General features: G+C 45.4%; 1 protein-coding gene across 3 annotated transcripts in view; it reads right to left on the bottom strand.

Moving 5' to 3' along the window:
• Positions 1-17659, bottom strand: part of LOC144608147 (endothelin-converting enzyme 1-like) — a 173840-nt gene that overhangs the window by 96549 nt on the left and 59632 nt on the right. For 2 of the 3 annotated variants that reach the window (XM_078425563.1, XM_078425564.1), the window contains exon 2: positions 2246-2329. In XM_078425563.1, the coding sequence (XP_078281689.1) occupies positions 2246-2329 (84 nt within the window). Of the gene's footprint in view, positions 1-2245; positions 2760-17659 lie in introns of those variants that run through there. The other variant, XM_078425562.1, reaches the window with a different exon arrangement.

Raw genomic sequence — 17659 nt, 5'->3', positions numbered from 1 at the left:
AAAGGGTTGACGATAAAATGAATTGACTCCCCCCCCCCCCTAAATCTGATTTAAAATCCTTGCAGGAGCGTGTTAAAGGGAAGAGCCATTAGTGTGGACGCAAAGCCCTATGCAGCTGCATATTCTACCAGCGCACAGCATCAAGGATCTTGCCACGGATGAGGGGGTAACCTTTTCACGCAAAGGTATGGAACAAGCTGCCAGAGAAGATAGTTGAGGCAGGGACTGTCCCAATGTTTAAGATGGAGGTAGGCAGATACATGGATAAGGCATTTTGGAGGGATATGGACCAAATGCTGGCAGGGACTAGTGTAGCTAGCTGCGACTTGTGTGGGCAAGTTGGGCCGAAGGGCCTGTTTCCACACTGTATCACTCTATGACTCTATGATTGGCAGAATGTACCACATTCGAACATCATCACCTAATGCAGCGCCAACACCAATAGCCACCAGGGCGTTACTTCCCTGGGCTAGTGTATCGGGGTGGGGAGGTGGAGATGTGACCCTCAGAGACACAAGGCACAGTGGGTTTTGGTAGCAAGAACGGAAAGAGAGGGGAAGCAAAACTGAAGTCATTGTGGATGTTCTCTCCCAGCTGAGCTCTTGGGAATGGCAGGGAATGACGAGAGAGTGAGAGCAACAGGAGATTTGCTTAAGATGGACACAAAATGCTGGAGTAACTCTGCGGGCGAGGCAGCACCTCTGGAGACCAGGAATAGGTGACGTTTCGGGTCGAGACCCTTCTTCGGACTGGGGTCGACCCGAAACATCACCCATTCCTTCTCTCCAGAGGTGCCGCCTCCAGAATTTTGTGTCTATCTTCGGTTTAAACCAGCATCTGCCGTTACTTCCTACACAGGAGAATTAGCTTAGTTTAGTTTAAAGATATGACGCAGAAACAGGCCCTTTGGCCCACCGAGTCCGCGCCGACCAGCGATCCCCGCACACTACACACACTAGGAACAATTTACAATTTTTCCGAAGCCAATTAACCTACAAACCTGTACTTCTTTGGAGTGTGGGAGGAAACCAGAGATCCCGGAGAAAACCCACGCAGGTCATGGGGGTAAGATACAAACTCCATACAGACAGCACCCGTGGTCAGGATCGAACCTGGGTCTCTGGCAGCAGCTCTACTGCTAGAGGATTTTTTAACTTGGGCGGCACAGAGACAGTGTGGACACCACCGTGATGCAGCAGTAGAGTCCGGTTTCCTCCCACATCCCACAGGCATGCAGGTTTGTAGGTTAATTGGCCTGTGTAAATTGTCCCTGATGTGTAGGATAGAACTAGTGTACGAGAGGTCGCTTGGTCAGCACGGAATCGGTGGGCTGAAGGGCCCGTTGCCAACACTGTATCTTTTAAAACAAAACTAAATGATCTGAATGGAAGCCAGTCCAAGGGGAGTTTCCCCTTATGTTGTCTACAGGTTTGGCTGGACTTCAGGAAATCAACTGAGTCGCAGCCTGAGTAGAGGATGGAGGAACTGGGGTTGCAGATCAGGTCTCTTGACAGGTTACCTTGAAACATAGAAACATGGAAAATAGATGCAGGTGTGGGCCATTTGGCTATTCGAGCCAGCACCGCCATTCAATATGATCACGGCTGATCATCCAAAATCAGTACCCCGTTCCTGCTTTCTCCCCATATCCCTTGATTCTGTTAGCTCGAAGAGCTATATCTAACTCTCTCTTGAATACATCCAGTGAATTGGCCTCCACTGCCTTCTGTGGCAGGGAATTCCACAGATTCACAACTCTCGGGGTGAAAATATTTTTCCTCATCTCAGTCCTAAATGGCCTTAAACTGTGACCCCTGGTTCCGGACTCCCCCAATAACAGGAACATTTTTCCTGCATCTAACCTGTCCAGTCCTTTAAGAATGTTATATGCTTCTATCAGATCTTTGACTAATGCCACTCACATAACCCAAATGTGTACAGACTCTGCAGTGGGGTGGAGGACAGTGGAAATGAGTACAAATCGCATCCCCTGTACAGAGCAAGTAAGTAAACCAACGTATACGAAACGCCAAGGAAAGGGAAAAAGATTCCATGATGCTCGAGGGAAATTCAACCAAGGCAAATCAGGACTTACTGGACTCCCTAGCTTAGTGTGAATTTAACATTTCCTGAAAGTGACAGTGAGTGTCGCACTCTGAATGGAAACAAGGGAATTTAGCGATACGCTGTTAGTTAAAGGTAAAACATGCAGTGCTATTTCACAAAGGTTAAACATCCAACCTACCGGCACGCCTTCTGGGTACACCTCATCAACGGTGGAGTCGATCAGGTCATCCTCGTCAAAGGTGGCTCGCTTATACGTTGACATCTGAAGGGCCAAATGGAGAACAGATTCTCTGAGCGCTTCCATATTTCTCAGTCGGACCCCAAAGACCCGCCATATGATGTCGGTTATCAGATCAGGTGAAACCCATAGCAACCCCGGGGAGCTGAGGCAAGTCCGCTCCCCTGCTGCATCAACTGGCCCGGCAAAACCACACCTGAGAAAACCAGATCCTTTCAAACATAAACACTGGAGTTGCCACAGATTAGTTCCCAGTGCTTCCCAGTGGCAGACTCCCCTTTGCTTTGTAATGCAACACGTTGTTCTCTGTGGCAACAAGTTCGACTGAAACACCTCTTCGTGCCGGAAGCTGTAGTCATTTAAATTCCTTTCACAGTCTTTCACAACGTATTTTGTGATATGGAACGAGGAAAAAAAAGTGCTTGGTTAAAACACAATCAAGGTTAATGAGGAAAGAACTTCCTTGTTCCTGAGCTCCCACATGGGCAGCGAAGGAGGTCTGAGAAAAGTAAATATCCTGTTCAGATACAAACACACCGAACTTGTTTGTCAGAAGTCTTTTGTTACTACTCAAATTTGTTGTTGCTTTTTGTTAAAGCAGCAGCATTAGGGAGGGAGGAGCTTGTTGAGACATTCCTATAGAGCTTCGTAGTCCCTCCTGCAGTCAGAGCGGTTGGGCTTATCTGCTGTCAGATCTGACTTTCACCAATAAACTCCCCAGGTGAAGCAGAGCACTGCCTTAACCCTTTCAGTGTCTGGGCTTCGACTCTCGGCAACATCTTGTGAGGGGGGTGTTCAAATTACACAGAGCGTGGTGGATGAAAGTGAATGCTCCCTTGCCCATGTGGAGTTGATTTTCATCCGGTGTAGCAATCAAACACACCCAGCCCAAGATCCCCTGCCAGCCCCACTCACTGAGGGCAGCAACAGGTCTGGTTGCAAAATTAGGCTTTGCATTTCAGCTCAAAGACAGAGGTGGGTTTCAGATCGAGTGCACCTTTGAAAATAATTCAATAACGTAATATAATCCAAAACACAAAAAAAAACAGAATGCTGGAAGAACTCAGTGGGTGAAGCCGCATTCAGGAGGCCAAACGTGCAAGTCACAATTTCACAGGGTCATAAGTGAGAGGAGTAGAATTAGGCCATTCGGCCCATCAAGTCTACTCTGCAATTCAATCATGGCTGAACTATCTCTCCCTCCTAACCCCATTCTCCTGCCTCCTCCCCATAGCCTCTGACACCCGTACTAATCAAGAATCTATCTAGCTCTGCCGTAAAAATATCCACTGACTTGGGGATGGGGATGATGGGCAGATTGAGCCATATAGAGGAAGGGAGCAGTGTGATGGAAACTAATAGGTGGGACAAGTTGCGGTTAAGATGGTGGACAGAGGGCACCAGGTTGGGGGTGCGGGAGGGTGAGCTGTGGGATAGAGGTTGTAATAAATGGAGCCTGATGGGGAAGGGATGATTGATGGAGGGAATCAAGGGGAGGGGAATGGGAGAAATGAACAAAGGGAGAATAAAAGACATTTGGTCAGGTGCATGGGTGGGAAAGTTTTAGAGAGATGTGGGCCAAACACAGGCAGGTGGGGCTGAGGTAGATAGGGCATCTTGGTTGGCATGGGCAAGTTGGGCCTGTTTCCATGCTGTATGATTCTATGACTAAAAAAAAATAGGTAGATGGAGTGTGTGTGAAAGAACGGCAGGGGCCTGCGTTACCCGAAAGATGAAAATTCAATATTCAAACCATTGGGTTCTAAGCTGCCCAAGTAAAATACGAGATGTTGTTTTTCTAATTTACGTTTGACCTCTCTCTGGTAATGGAGAAGGCTGAGCACAGGCAGGTCCATGTGAGAGTGGGAAGAAAAGTTCAAATATTATGTAACCGGATGTTTGGGATGACTATTATTGCAGACTGAAGGCAGGTGCTCTGCATAATGGTCACCTGGTCTACACTTAGTTTATGACCACTGTAGGTGATGATGATTATAATGATACTTTAATATCACATGCACCTCGGCACACCGAAATCCTTTGTTTTGCATACAATCCCAGCAAAAAACACATACCATAGACAAGCAAAATTGTAGATGAGTACAAAAAGGAGGAGACCACGTTACAGTAGACGTGGTCAGAAGAGATGCGGGTGAACTCCTGTCTCACTTGTTTGGATCACTGGATGGTTGTGTGGGAAGAGGCCAACTTGGCTCTTTAATGAAGAACAAACTTTTTACATAAAGTGGTTTGGAACACGGCGCCCATTGATTACACGGTTCCATGGGCCCTGCCAGACCACCACCACCACCGCTAGTGGTAGAGTTCGCTGCTGGCCTTCACTACAGAGGCCCCAACACCCATGGGAAACTTGCTCACAGTCCTGTCACCCCCTATGGTTCCTCTGCAGTACTGCAAGACCAGGTGCACGTGAATGCTGCAGGGTTTTTTTCCATTTCTCAAGTACATCCAATTCCCTGAACATGAGGCGTCCTCAACTCTAAAGAAATTATGCCGTGGAGCAAATATTTAGCTGGAAGAAAGCAGGAATATGGGAACAAGGAAAAGAGAAACATAGGTTTCAAAACTTTTTGGTCATCATCACCAAGACAACAGTCTACAAACGGGTGGCATGTTAACGAGGCCAATAAAAAAAAACAAAGTACTGGTGTTCATTTCCAGGAGGGTACGGAATTGCATCGCAGGGAAGAGACTTGAATTGCAGCCTTGTTAGATTAACCATGGGGTGCCGTGGACAATTCAGAGTGCACGTCACTCAAACAGGTCACTGGCATTGGAGCAGTTGCAAAATTAGTTACCAGAGTGATATCAAACACCATTCATACACCATTCATACATTCATACTGTATGTTTGTGTTGTTACTTGCGAGTGTGCACCAAAGCACATTCCTTGTATGTGTACATACTTGGCCAATAAACTTATTCATTCATACATTCATTCATTCATTCATTCAAGACAGACCAAACAAGGTGGATTTCCCATTCCAAGTGGCTGCAACTAAAAGGTAACTCAAAGAAGTCTTAAAGATTACCATTCGGGACTTATGTAGGAAGAAACAGCAGATGCTGGTTTACACCGAAGCTAGACACAAAATGCTGGAGTAACTCAGCGGGTCAGGCAGCATCTCTGGAGAAAAGGAATAGGCAAAGTTTTTGGTTGAGACCCTTCGACTGAAGAAGGGTCTCGAACCAAAACATCACCTATTCCTTTTCTCCAGCGATGCTGCCTGACCCGGTGAGTTACTCTGACATTTTGTGTCTACCATTCAGGATGGAAATAAATAGGAAATGCAAGGGAAATAGATCAAAACTACGGGCCATCAGTACTGGGTCATGACAAATACACACAACTCATCAGAAGGGTCTCGACCCGAAACGTCACCTACTCTTTATCTCCAGAGATGCTGCCTGACCCGCTGAGTTACTCCAGCATTTTGTGTCTATCCACTCATCAGAAGCTTTGTTGAAGAGAGGTTGAATTATGAGACGCTGTAAGTAGCTGCTGAACAAAAACATGCACGCATACAAAGGAGATCGGAAGAGGGGAAAAGCTTGTTAGTGTTCCAGGACAAGTGTGAAGCAAAGACTATCAGGCTGAATAATCTGATTGTGAGCTGTGTATTCAAAGCCAGCCATTTAGATTGTAATCTACAAAAATGGAGAACACACAGTGTCTGTTCACACACCTTGTTCCTTTGTTGGATTAGGGCCAAACACCAGATAAACCATTGCCACCTCGGCCACGCATGAAGGTGAAAGTGGAGAGAAAGCAAACTGAAGGAAATGTTTACCGATCAAACACTGATTCAGGTCACAGAACGGCACCAGGCACGAGACCATTCAGCCCATCTTCCCGACTGAAATGAAATATATAAACACCGCAGATGATGGGAAACAGAAAATGCTGAAAACAAACAGCTCATCAGGTCTTTGAGACGACAGGTAGAGGAGCTGCTGCCTTACAGTGCCAGAGACTTGGGTTCGATTCTTACTATGGGTGCTGTCTGTACGGAGTAAAAACTGTACATTGTCTCTAGTGTGTAAGATAATGCTAGTGTATGGGGTGATCGCTGGTCGGCGTGGACTCGATGGGCCTGTTTCCGTGCTGTATGGAAAGAGAAAGAAAGCCAACATTTCTAGCCGACAAGAGATTTTTCAACCAGAAACGTTCTGTTTCTCTCTCTTCACATGCTGCTTGATGGCTTGGTAAGTCAAGCATTCTTGGTTGCAATTTGAGTTTTCCAATTCGTTCCATTCTGCTGGTGTGTTTCATGGGCACGATCTTTTCCAGATACATTCAATTCCCTTTGGAAAGTTCCATCTAACGCCTCCGCGTCCCTTTTACACAGCGTGTTCTGGGCAATACAGAACCATTTTTCGCTTGCCGCAGCAACAAATTAAACTCAGAAAATAAAAACTTTATTTCGTTCATAGTTTAGAGATACAGCATGGAAACAATCCCTTTGGGCCCTGGGTCCAGGCCGACCATTGATCGCCCATTCAAACTAGTTCCGTTATACCATTCCCTGCACATTTTTTGTCTCCTTCTTTATCCCCCTCCCTTTGTTGTTTTTGTTTTGGCCGTGATTTATTTATTTTATAGCATCGAAATGGAAGTGGCATTCTTAATTTCTTTGTACTTGTACAATGACAATAAAGATATTGTATTGTATTGTATTAGGGGCAATTTTACAGAGGCCAATTAACCTACAAACCCGCACGTCTTTGGGATGTGGGAGGGGACTGCAGCACCCAGAGGAATCCCAGGCAATCACAGGGAGAACGAGCAGAGTCCACAGCAGTAGCAACCGAGGTCAGGATTCAACCCGGGTCTCTGGTGCTGCAAGGTGCTGCTCTGATAGTTCTTTACAGCACAGCAGTAATCAGATGGAAACAAAGTGTCTCATTCTGCACTACAACTCTTCACTCCATTGCCTGTGGCACAGGGTGACTGCGGTGCCAGCCAGCTACAACATGCATTGTGACAACGCGGGCAACATTTCTTCAACATCTCTCAATCCTGCAACAACTGCCACCTAGAACAATGGCAGCAAGTGCTGATGGGCACCACCAGTGGTACATTTCCCTCAACTCATACAGCATGCAAACCTGGAAATATATCAACGCTTCTTCATCAACGTCACAATGGTGTAGTGAGTGGTACAGCTGCTGCCTTACAGCTCCAGCAATCCGCGTTCAAACCTGACTTCTGGTGCTGCCTGTGTGGAGTTTGAGCTGCAATCACTGCTCTGCTTTCCATCCACGCTGCAATGCATGCAGGTCAGCAGGTTAATTGGCCACTGGGAATTGCCCTTGGCGCGTGGATGAGTGGTAGAATCTGCGGAGAACGAGGGAGGGAGGGGCAGTTGATGGGAAAGTGGGGAAGAATAAAACAGATAGGGCCAGGATTTGTATAGAAATGTGTGCTTTGTGGTTGGCATGGATTTGGTAAACCAAAGGATCCATTTTCCATGCCGCATCTTTCTATGCCTGAAAAAGATGCTTAATCCTGAATCTCCCAATGGACAACATTGTGGCAACGTCTTCACCACTGCCATCTCAGGGGCAATACTCGTGTAGGAAGGAATTGCAGATGCTTGTTCACACCAAAGATATACATGAAGTACTGGAGTTACTCAGCTCTGGAGAAAAGGAATAGGTGACTTTTCCGGTCGGAGCTGTGCATTCAGACAGGGTCTGAAGAAGGGTTCCAACCAGAAACGTCACCTATTCCTTTTCTCCAGAGATGCTGCCTGACCCGCTCAGTTACTCCAGAATGTTGTGTCTATCAGGGACAATACATGCCCCTGCAGTGACGTCCACATCTCAAATGAATACCGTAGTGTGGCACTTGAGTTACTGGATGTGCAGCCATAGCCCTCTGGACCTTTGATCTAACGACACAAGATTAAAATCCCTTTATGGCATTTATGATTCATTTCAGATAAATAAATCATATTCATAATCATATAGTATAAGAAAATAACTGCAGATGCTGGTACAAATCGATTTATTCACAAAGTGCTGGAGTAACTCAGCAGGTCAGGCAGCATCTCGGGAGAGAAGGAATGGGTGACGTTTCGGGTCGAGACCCTTCTTCAGTCTGAAGAAGGGTCTCGACCCGAAACGTCACCCATTCCTTCTCTCCCGAGATGCTGCCTGACCTGCTGAGTTACTCCAGCACTTTGTGAATAAAAAAATATTCATAATCATACTTTGTTAGCCTAGTATGTTTTGCAACATACGAGGAATTTGATTTGCCATACAGTCATACCAATAAAAAGCAACAAGACACACAAAGTACATTTTAACATAAACATCCACCACAGTGACTCACTCCTCCACATTCCTCACTGTGATGGAAGGCGAAAAAAGTTCAATCTCTTCCCTTCTTTGTCCTCCCGCAATAAATCTGCAATTAAAAAGTTCGTCTCAGCTGAAGGGTTAAAAACTACCAAACTGACATAACAACTCTATCTGGTTCACCAACGTGCTCAGGTGAGGAAGTGTGCCATTGCAGATATACTGGCCAAGTTTGACTCACCACATTGCTAATTCTGAACTCCCTCCTCAATTCAGGGGCAGTTCGGGATACATGGGAAATTCTGGCAATGCCTGCAATGTCCATAATCTCTGATCTAATTAATAGCAAAGACAGTCTCGGTATTTTGCGTTTATCAGTTCCTGGATCTTATATTCTTTGCCTACAGCTGGAAATGAGTGCAGCTGTTTTTGAAAAAGTTCTGTTTTTATATCGCCTTTCAAATCTTCAAAGTACAAAATGTTCCACTGCCAAAAGCACATCTTTGAAGAATGGTCCCCGACTCACAAACGGCAGTGCGGTCGGCGATAGATCAGGCCCCTGCCTGGATCACCTTTGCCACTGTTTCCCCCCCCACCCCACCCCAGCAGCATCGAATTCCAGAGCGAAATACAACAACGGTGACTTTCAGATCGTTTTCCAACAATCTAGAAACTTGACTGGGAACTTAGCGATGGGAATTGTGGGTCAGAGTCACATGCGTTATGTCGTACCTCAAACGGTGATCGTTTGAAGCTTTGTTGAAGAATTTGCACCACTTAATCCGGAACGTGGCCATGCCAGGATACACTAACCATTTCTCGTTCCCCAGATGCTACCTGATCTACTGAATGTTTCCAGCGTTTCCTTTTTTTAATATCAGATTTCCGGATATATAGATGGGACAGGTTTAGATGGTTATGGGCCAGACGCAGGCAGGTGGAGCTAGTGTAAATGGGACACGTTGGTTTGTGTGGGCAAGTTGGGCTGAAGGGCCTGTTTCCACGCTGTATGACGCTACGATTTCCAGCATCTGCAGCTTTTGTTGATTTTCACTTCTGGAAAACTAGGTCCACCCAACAAAATGTCGGACTGGGGCTATTTATTCTGTAACTACGAACACTCTGCCAATCACCCCATTCGCTAACAACAAGCCCTGCTCCACTCTAGTCCCCTGTTCCGCCAACCGCATCTAAACATCCCCAACTTTGGCACAAATCTGGAGGTGTCGATGAAGAAACAGATATTTTCTCCTCCACCCCCCCACCAACCAAACTAATGTTCCAATCCTCTCCCTACCCTACCCGACCATCGTTTATGGCCCCCATCACCTCCTCAGCACAAGCACTGACCAACCCATAACCTTGGCCGAACACAGCGCAAGGCTCTTCCCTGACCTGGGAAACCAACACAGGGTTGACTGGGCCAAGTCATTGACCATTCCGATGACCTGGACCTAGCCTTGACCAGAAGGGCATGCTGCACATCACCAGCCATGTTTGAATGCATCCAAGGTACCGATATTGACAACTGAAGTCTCCAGAGGAGCCCATTAACCAATGCAAGCATTGGCCCTCGCGGCAAACAGGGGCCTTGAGCCTCTCTAGGCTAACAGGTGATAGACACAAACGGCTGGAGTAACTCAAACTAAAGAAGGGTCTCGACCCAAAACTTCACCCATTCCTTCTCTCCAGAGATGCTGCTTATCCCGCTGAGTTACTCCAGCTTTTTCTTTCTATCTTCGGTTTAAACCAGCATCTGCAGTTCCTTCATACACACTAGGCTAACAGGCGCTTTGAGCCGAGGCCAATGTGTTCTTACGGGTAATAAGAGCAGAAAATTCTGCAAATATTCAGCAGGTTGGGCAGAAACCAAGGGGGAATAAAGTTGACATTTTAGATCATTGGCCTCTTGTTTGACGATAGACGTGGTGCGTGAAGTCCATTTGTTTCCTCAGAAATCATATGACCAGCTGAGTAAATTCAGCATTTTCTAATGTTATTTCTAGCATCTCCAGAAACTTGATTTAGTTTTGACATCTTTAGATGTTTACTCTGTTAAAGAAAAACACAAAAGGATGCCATTCAGCCCATTGACGTATACCGGCTCCCTGCAGGTCAATCCTATTAGCCCCATTCAACCCCTCCTTATTTCCCCTCTACTCCTGCAACTTATTCGCTCCCATTTTTGATTTTGTTTTGCCACTCATTGACATCTTGGGCAATTAATAGAGTTCTGTTAACCTGCCAACGGTATATACCTTTGAAATGTGGTAGGAAACTGGAGCTCCCAGGAAAATCTACGCAGTCACAGGAAGAATGCGTAAACTCCACATAAGATAATACCCAAGGTCAGGTCTGATTCCAGGGGACACAAGGAACTGCAGATGCTGGTTTACAAAAAAAAAACTACGAAGTGCTGGAGTAACTCAGCGAGTCAGGCAGCATCTCTGGAAAACATAGATGGTGATCGCTTTGGGTCTGAAGAAGGGTTGGGATCCAAAACTTTGCCTATCCATGTTCCTGGAAATGGGACACTGCAGCACTACCTGCTGCTCCATTAGGCTCCACCTTGGAGGATATAAACAGTTAACATGAGGAATTAATATTGTCCAAGAATCTACTATAAGACACATAATGCTGGAGTAACTCAGCTGGACAGGCAGCATGTCTGGAGAGAAGGAATGGTTGATGTTTTGGGTCAAGTCCCTTCTTCAGACCCAGATTTTAGTGCGTTGGACCATTGCGAGGTGACATCTCTTACACTGCAGCATTTGAATCCACATTTTGTGTTGGAGACAGGTTAAAACGCCCAGTCATGTAATTAAACCACTGGCCCCAAATGACCTGGAGTGTCTGCTCTGTAAACCCAAGGTTCGGACATTTCTACATCCTCACATCAAAAACATGCAGATTATTAAAGCCAAATGGTCCCACGAGGTCGAAAATTTCCTTCATCTGTCTAATGTCCTGATCTGAAACGTCACCCATTCCCTTTCCCCTGAGATGCTGCCATTTTGTGTCTATCTTCAGTGTAAACCAGCATCTGTACTTGCTTCCTACACACAACGTGTATCTTTACACAACAAAAGCATCTAGGTATACGTGACAATAAACAACTCATTTTGGTCACACAGATCCTATTTTGAAGCCTCTGCCAATGACACATAAAGATATTACCCAGCAGTTTCTCCTGATCTTTTTATCAAACAGGAATGTAAATCTCTACCTCTGTCTGATGTGATTGCCGGTCTCATCTCCAGGAAACAACATGGCCTGAGTCTGATATAATGGGGACAAGCCCCACTCCCAGAAATGAAGCCTAAAACGCAAGCTAAAACTCCAATGTAATACCGAGTACTACATTGCGCAATGCTGGAGGTTGTGTCTGATCAGTGAGAAGCAAGCAGAAACTCCACACTCCTCATGGGGGGTTGGTTGTGAAAGATTCATTGGCAGTGCCAGAAGAGGGAATAGGTTGTTACATTTGCCAACAGTAATCGCTGATCTCAGTGAAATCTGGTCATTGTAGATTTTGTCCAACTAAAGTAAGTCTCAATGTAACTCACATAGATATCCCTAGTCTATGGAGGCTTCCTGATGCCCCTGGAAAGCATTACATTAGACGGTCGTTGCAAAGCTAGTCACCATCAATTTGCCCTTTCACAAACTGATGCCAAATTTCCTTCGAAGGCCTGGTCTAACTTGCTGCTGCCATGCCAACAGATTTTTAGTCATCTTGGTATGGGGGGGACGAACAAATTCTAGGTAACGGTACATCATTCTTACATTTATTTAGTCCACATCTATCAGTAATGGCCAAAGTAATCGAAGATAAACACAAAGTGCTGGAGTAACTCAGTGGGACAGGCAGCATCTCTGGAGAGAAGGAATGGCTGACGTTTCGGGTCGAGACCCTTCTTCAGTGCAGAGAAGCTTCCTGTCCCGCTGATTTACTCCAGCATTTTGTGTCTATCTTCGGTTTAAACCACGGTGGCGCAGCGGTAGAGTTGCTGCCTTACAGTGAATGCAGCGCCAGAGACCCGGGTTCGATCCCGACTACGGGTGCCGTCTGTATGGAGTTTGTACGTTCTCCCCGTGACCTGCGTGGATTTTCTCCAAGATCTTCGGTTTCCTCCCACACTCCAAAGACGTACAGGTTTGTAGGTTAGTTGGCTTGGTATAAATGTAAATTGTCCCTCGTGGGTGTCGGATGGTGTTAATGTGCGGGGATCGCTGGTCGGCGCGGAGCCGGTTGGCCGAAGGGCCTGTTTCCACACTGTATCTCTAAACTCTAAACATGGCCAAAGTAATCATGTAATGTCTTTCCCTGACTGGTTAGTACGCAACTAAAACTTTTCACTGTACCTCGGTGCACGGGACAATAAACAAAACGCAAAAGTAAAAAGGTAGTTACAACAAATAAATAACACATGTAGTCTCTTTTGTTTTGTTTTGCCAACAATATGCAACGGTTAAAGTTTATATGCACAAGCTGTGCAGTCACAAGTGTTGGGACAGGCCTGGCTGGCCACAAGCCTGCTACTCATATATTACTAATCGTGAAATCCAATTTGTGACATCTGGATTTAAAAACAGCCACATGTGCTTTAGTGGCTGATGTACAGGGTCCAGATAGAACAGGGGATCTTCGGGGAAATTAAAACTCCAGATGATGCTAATAAATTTTAAGCTTGCCAAAATGCTTTTGAGGAGGAAGTAACCCAGACAATTAACCCATGCATTTTTTTAAAAAATCACTTAACCTGGATATTGGATGGTATTGATTGGAAAATTTAATTCTAAACGTTCAAGCAACTTAAAGTAAACACCGAAGATCGACACAAGAAGCTGGAGTAACTCAGCGGGGGACAGGCAGCATCTCTGGAGAGAAGGAATGGGTGATGTTTCGGGTCGAGACCCTACTTCAGAGTAAACACCGTTGCCTTAATATTGCAAACACTCCAAGGGAGGTAGATTTGAACAAGGATTAAAGTTGGAAAATGCACAGAAAGTCCAGTATTCAATAGTCAATTTGCTTACTGCCCATTTATTTTGGCAGAGATCAAATGTAAATAAACAAGGAGACCGTGGAGAACAAGGAGAAACACGTAGGGCAGCGCAGTGGTAGAGTTGATGCCCTACAACACCAGAGACCTGGGTTCGATCCTGGCTACGGGTGCTGTCTGTACAGAGTTTGCACGTTCTCCCTGTGACCTAGTTGTTTTTTCCCGGGTGCTCCAGTTTTCTCCCACACTCTAAAGACGTACAGGTTTTGTAGGTTACTTGGCTTCTGTAAATTGTCCCTAGTGCATAGGATAATACTAGTGTATGGGCTGATCGCTGGTCAGCGCGGACTTGGTGGGCCGAAGGGCCTGTTTCCATTCTGTATCTCTAAACTAAAATAAATTCGCAAGCAGAGAAAGACCATGCCTGAATGGTGTCACAGTGCATTAAGAGACGAGGAGAGTTCAGAGCCTGCACTGCTGTAGATTAGCTGTCTAAACAGAAAGTGTTGAAGTGGATTGAACAGCAAAAGGCAATCCAGCCTAAGGAACTCAAAAGAGCTTGACAGAGGGATAATCAATTCTCTACCTTAAAAACATAGTAGAGCCTTATCACACTCCATCACTGAATACTTCAGTGAGATTTAGAATACTTCCAAACTTACTTTTGACGCACGGGAGAATGGGTTAAGTAAAAATTAAATGGGAGAACTGTTTATTGAAAAGAGCAACACCATTTGATTTATTCTGCTTTGTGGAGCATTTTAATGATAGATCCGTGACTGCTGTGCAAAAGGGCTGTGCGTGCATTAACTATGATTTCAATATGTAAACATTCTGATTTGAATATGTATAGGATAACATTTCCTCATTACGTTAGTGCATCCTTTCATTTGTCACAAAGTTTAACCCTGTATTTTCCAGACAGTTGAGCACAACAGCTGGGGCCAAAACTGATCCAACCATCTCTCATCCAAACGTCCAGTCTTCAGCACAACCCAAGTTGGAAAGGGCGAGGCGTTTGACTCGTGAAAAAAAATCAATTTCTGACCTCGTGCACAATAAAAACAATTCTTGACAAAGTCAGGATTCTTCTTCAGAATCTTCTTTAATGTCTCGGAGCTCCAGCGTCTCTGGCCAGCTCCCCAAGTACAACTGCCCAAGTAAGGAAGCCTGCCCATTAAAAGCAGTTCGAACCAAATGACGCAAGCCCGAGTGATGGAGGTGCCGTTAACACTGCAAGAGGTGGGGCCACGTCTTCTCGCCACTGAGCCGAGTTGGCGATCTGCCACTCCACCACTTTTCCCAAAACCATTAACTCTTGTCTGAATGTGCAGTAAGGAACTGCAGATGGCAGTTTAAACCGAAGATAGACAGAAACAACTGGAGTAACTCAGTTGTCTAAACATGGACGAAAAATAAGATTGCGAATCTTACCCCGGTGGTCCAGGGAGCCATTTTGTCCATTCGGTCCATGCCTTCTCCAGAGGGTGTGATCCCAGTTGCCCTTCTTCGTATTCCTCAACACCTTAGCAACCTTTTCTCTCTCACACATGCCCATCAAAGCCTTTTCGATTCTTTAGACGCTCGGTGTAATTTATATACTAGCTCATAAATTAATCTTCCAGCACCTCTTTGCAATGGAGGCAGGAAGGCGGAGCACATTGAGAAACTCTACGCAGAGAGCGCCAGAGGATCGGGATCGAATCCCAGTGGCTGGAACTGAGAGGCAGCTGCACCACAGTTGTCTCAAACATAAGATCCATGGCAACAACGCAAAAGGTGCAGCCAGACCAGAGCCCTGTGTTGAGGAAGTTAACCTGGTGTATCAGCTTACAACAGGGATGTGTATGTTAACTAGCAATGAACAAGTTCTTAGCATGTGGGAAAAACCAACTGCAGATGCTGGTTTACACCGAAGATAGACACAAAATGAGTGAGTAAGTCAGTGGGTCAAGGCAGCATCGCTGGAGAAAAGAAATATGTGACGTTTCCTATTCCCCTTCTCAGTTACTCCAGCATTTTGTGTCTATCTTCAATGAACAAATTCAAACTGTCTGAACAAATTGCAGAGAATGCAATGGAAGCAAACAGCCCTTTGAGAAGTCTTTGCATACATTAGATGAGCCAAAACGGTTCCCATGGGTGGGTGAATCAGGGAAGGTTGGATGAAGGTTTCATTATAGACATAATGAAAGTAAAAATACCGCAGATGCTGGAAATATGAAGTAAAAACAGAAAATGCTGGAGACACTGGACAGGTCGGGTAGCATTTGTGGACAATGAACTAGAGTTTGCTTTTAAGGACAGAGAACGCTAATCTATCGATGTGTAATTCTTTCAGTCTGTCCATCCCTCCCACATAGAGTCTTGGTGTCTTACAGTGTGGAAACAGGCCCTTTGGCCCAACCTGCCCACACTGGCCAATGTGTCTCATCTGCACCAGTCCTCCCTGCCTTCATTTGGCCCATCCTCCTTGATCGCTCTTGGCAACTTGCTATTTTCTCTCTCCAACCCCGACAAAGAGTCTTTGACCTGAATGCTAACTCACCCCCTTTGACTAGTTTGGTGATTTCAGCATTTTCTGTTTTTATTTGTGGCAACACATCTCTGTAAAGAATGATTTGAGTGTGCTTTGGGTTTAGCTTGGTTTAAGATGTGGTCTGTTGAAAGACCAAAAACAAATCAGTTCTGGGCGAGAAAATATACATCTCGCTGACGGAGCATCAAAATGAAGATCACACCAGACACGTCGCTCAACTACTGCTACCTAATATTTACAAAAGTGTATTTATGAACGGTCACTATGACCCTCTTCACGCTTGCACCTTAACTTGGCCTTTGTTCAAGTTCAAACAAGTTCAACAACTTCCACTCTCCAGCAATTGCAGTCCACTCATAAGCTGCCGTTTGCTTTTCCCCTCCTCCTCAGGTATTTTAGATGTGAATTGCTGTTTCTTTTTGTTATTGCTCTTTCAGATACACCTTGACCTGACCACCCCCTTTCACCAGTCTCCACTACCATTAACTATCTCCTGAAAGATATCCTCAAGAATTTCCCTTTGGAACCCACCGCTCCTATCCCCATTCTCCAAAACATAAAACCTTTCGCAGTTTTGTCAGCATCGTTGATCTGAAACATTCTCCCTCTCCCTCTCCCCCTCTCCCCCTCTCCCCCTCTCTCCCTCTCTCCCTCTCTCCCTCTCCCTCTCCCTCTCCCTCTCCCTCTCCCTCCCTCCAGATGCCACCTGACCTACTGAGTGTTTCATAGTGTTCTCGGCTTTCATTCCCAATAAGGGCTGGCGTGTGTCCTCTCATCTGGAAGCACAATCATGGCAAGGCTAAGCTAGTGGCATTTTCCAAATGATAAACGTTAATTGTTGGACATAAACTGGAAGCTTTGTGTTCAAGGCATGAATCAGGCTTATCAATATAGCTTCCAAGATTAAGCATCAAGTGTCAACTTAACTATAGTATACTTCAAGGGATCAGTCTTACCATACACCAAGTATTACCACTCACACAATTCCAGCCAACTAAAGCTCCAGCAAACAAAACTGTCTCCTTTAAGATTCTCCTTGAATCCACTTTTTGGCACTCACAATATATATATTTTTTCCACACAGGGAAATCTTTTCAAAAGACTCAAAGTTCCAAGTCCCGTCAATTCAGTACCATGCAAGTGCAAATGGTGGGAATCAATAGCAGTATTGATTTGAAAGCACTGATGCAATGCAAGGAACAGCCAGCAGTTCAGTCAGCAAGAACCCCACCACATAGTTCACACTTCGAACACTTGAATGACCTACACTGCCAACTATTTATCACTAGCGTGCACAGTGTTTATGAAAAAGTTCTGTTGCTGTAGAAACAATGAGCTGCGTTGACTCCTTTATCTGGCTCCAGTTGCACTCAATCTACAGGCTGAAGATTTAATGCTGAGAGCGAGCCATTATTAATTATTCTTATTGATTGCAGGTTATAAGCAGGGGTGACAACCGGTCCCACTTACACATAACACTGCACG

The sequence above is a fragment of the Rhinoraja longicauda genome, chromosome 30 (genome assembly GCF_053455715.1).
Source record: "Rhinoraja longicauda isolate Sanriku21f chromosome 30, sRhiLon1.1, whole genome shotgun sequence".
Classification (NCBI taxonomy): Eukaryota; Metazoa; Chordata; class Chondrichthyes; order Rajiformes; family Arhynchobatidae; genus Rhinoraja; species Rhinoraja longicauda.
This window is presented reverse-complemented; position numbering and strand designations above follow the sequence as displayed.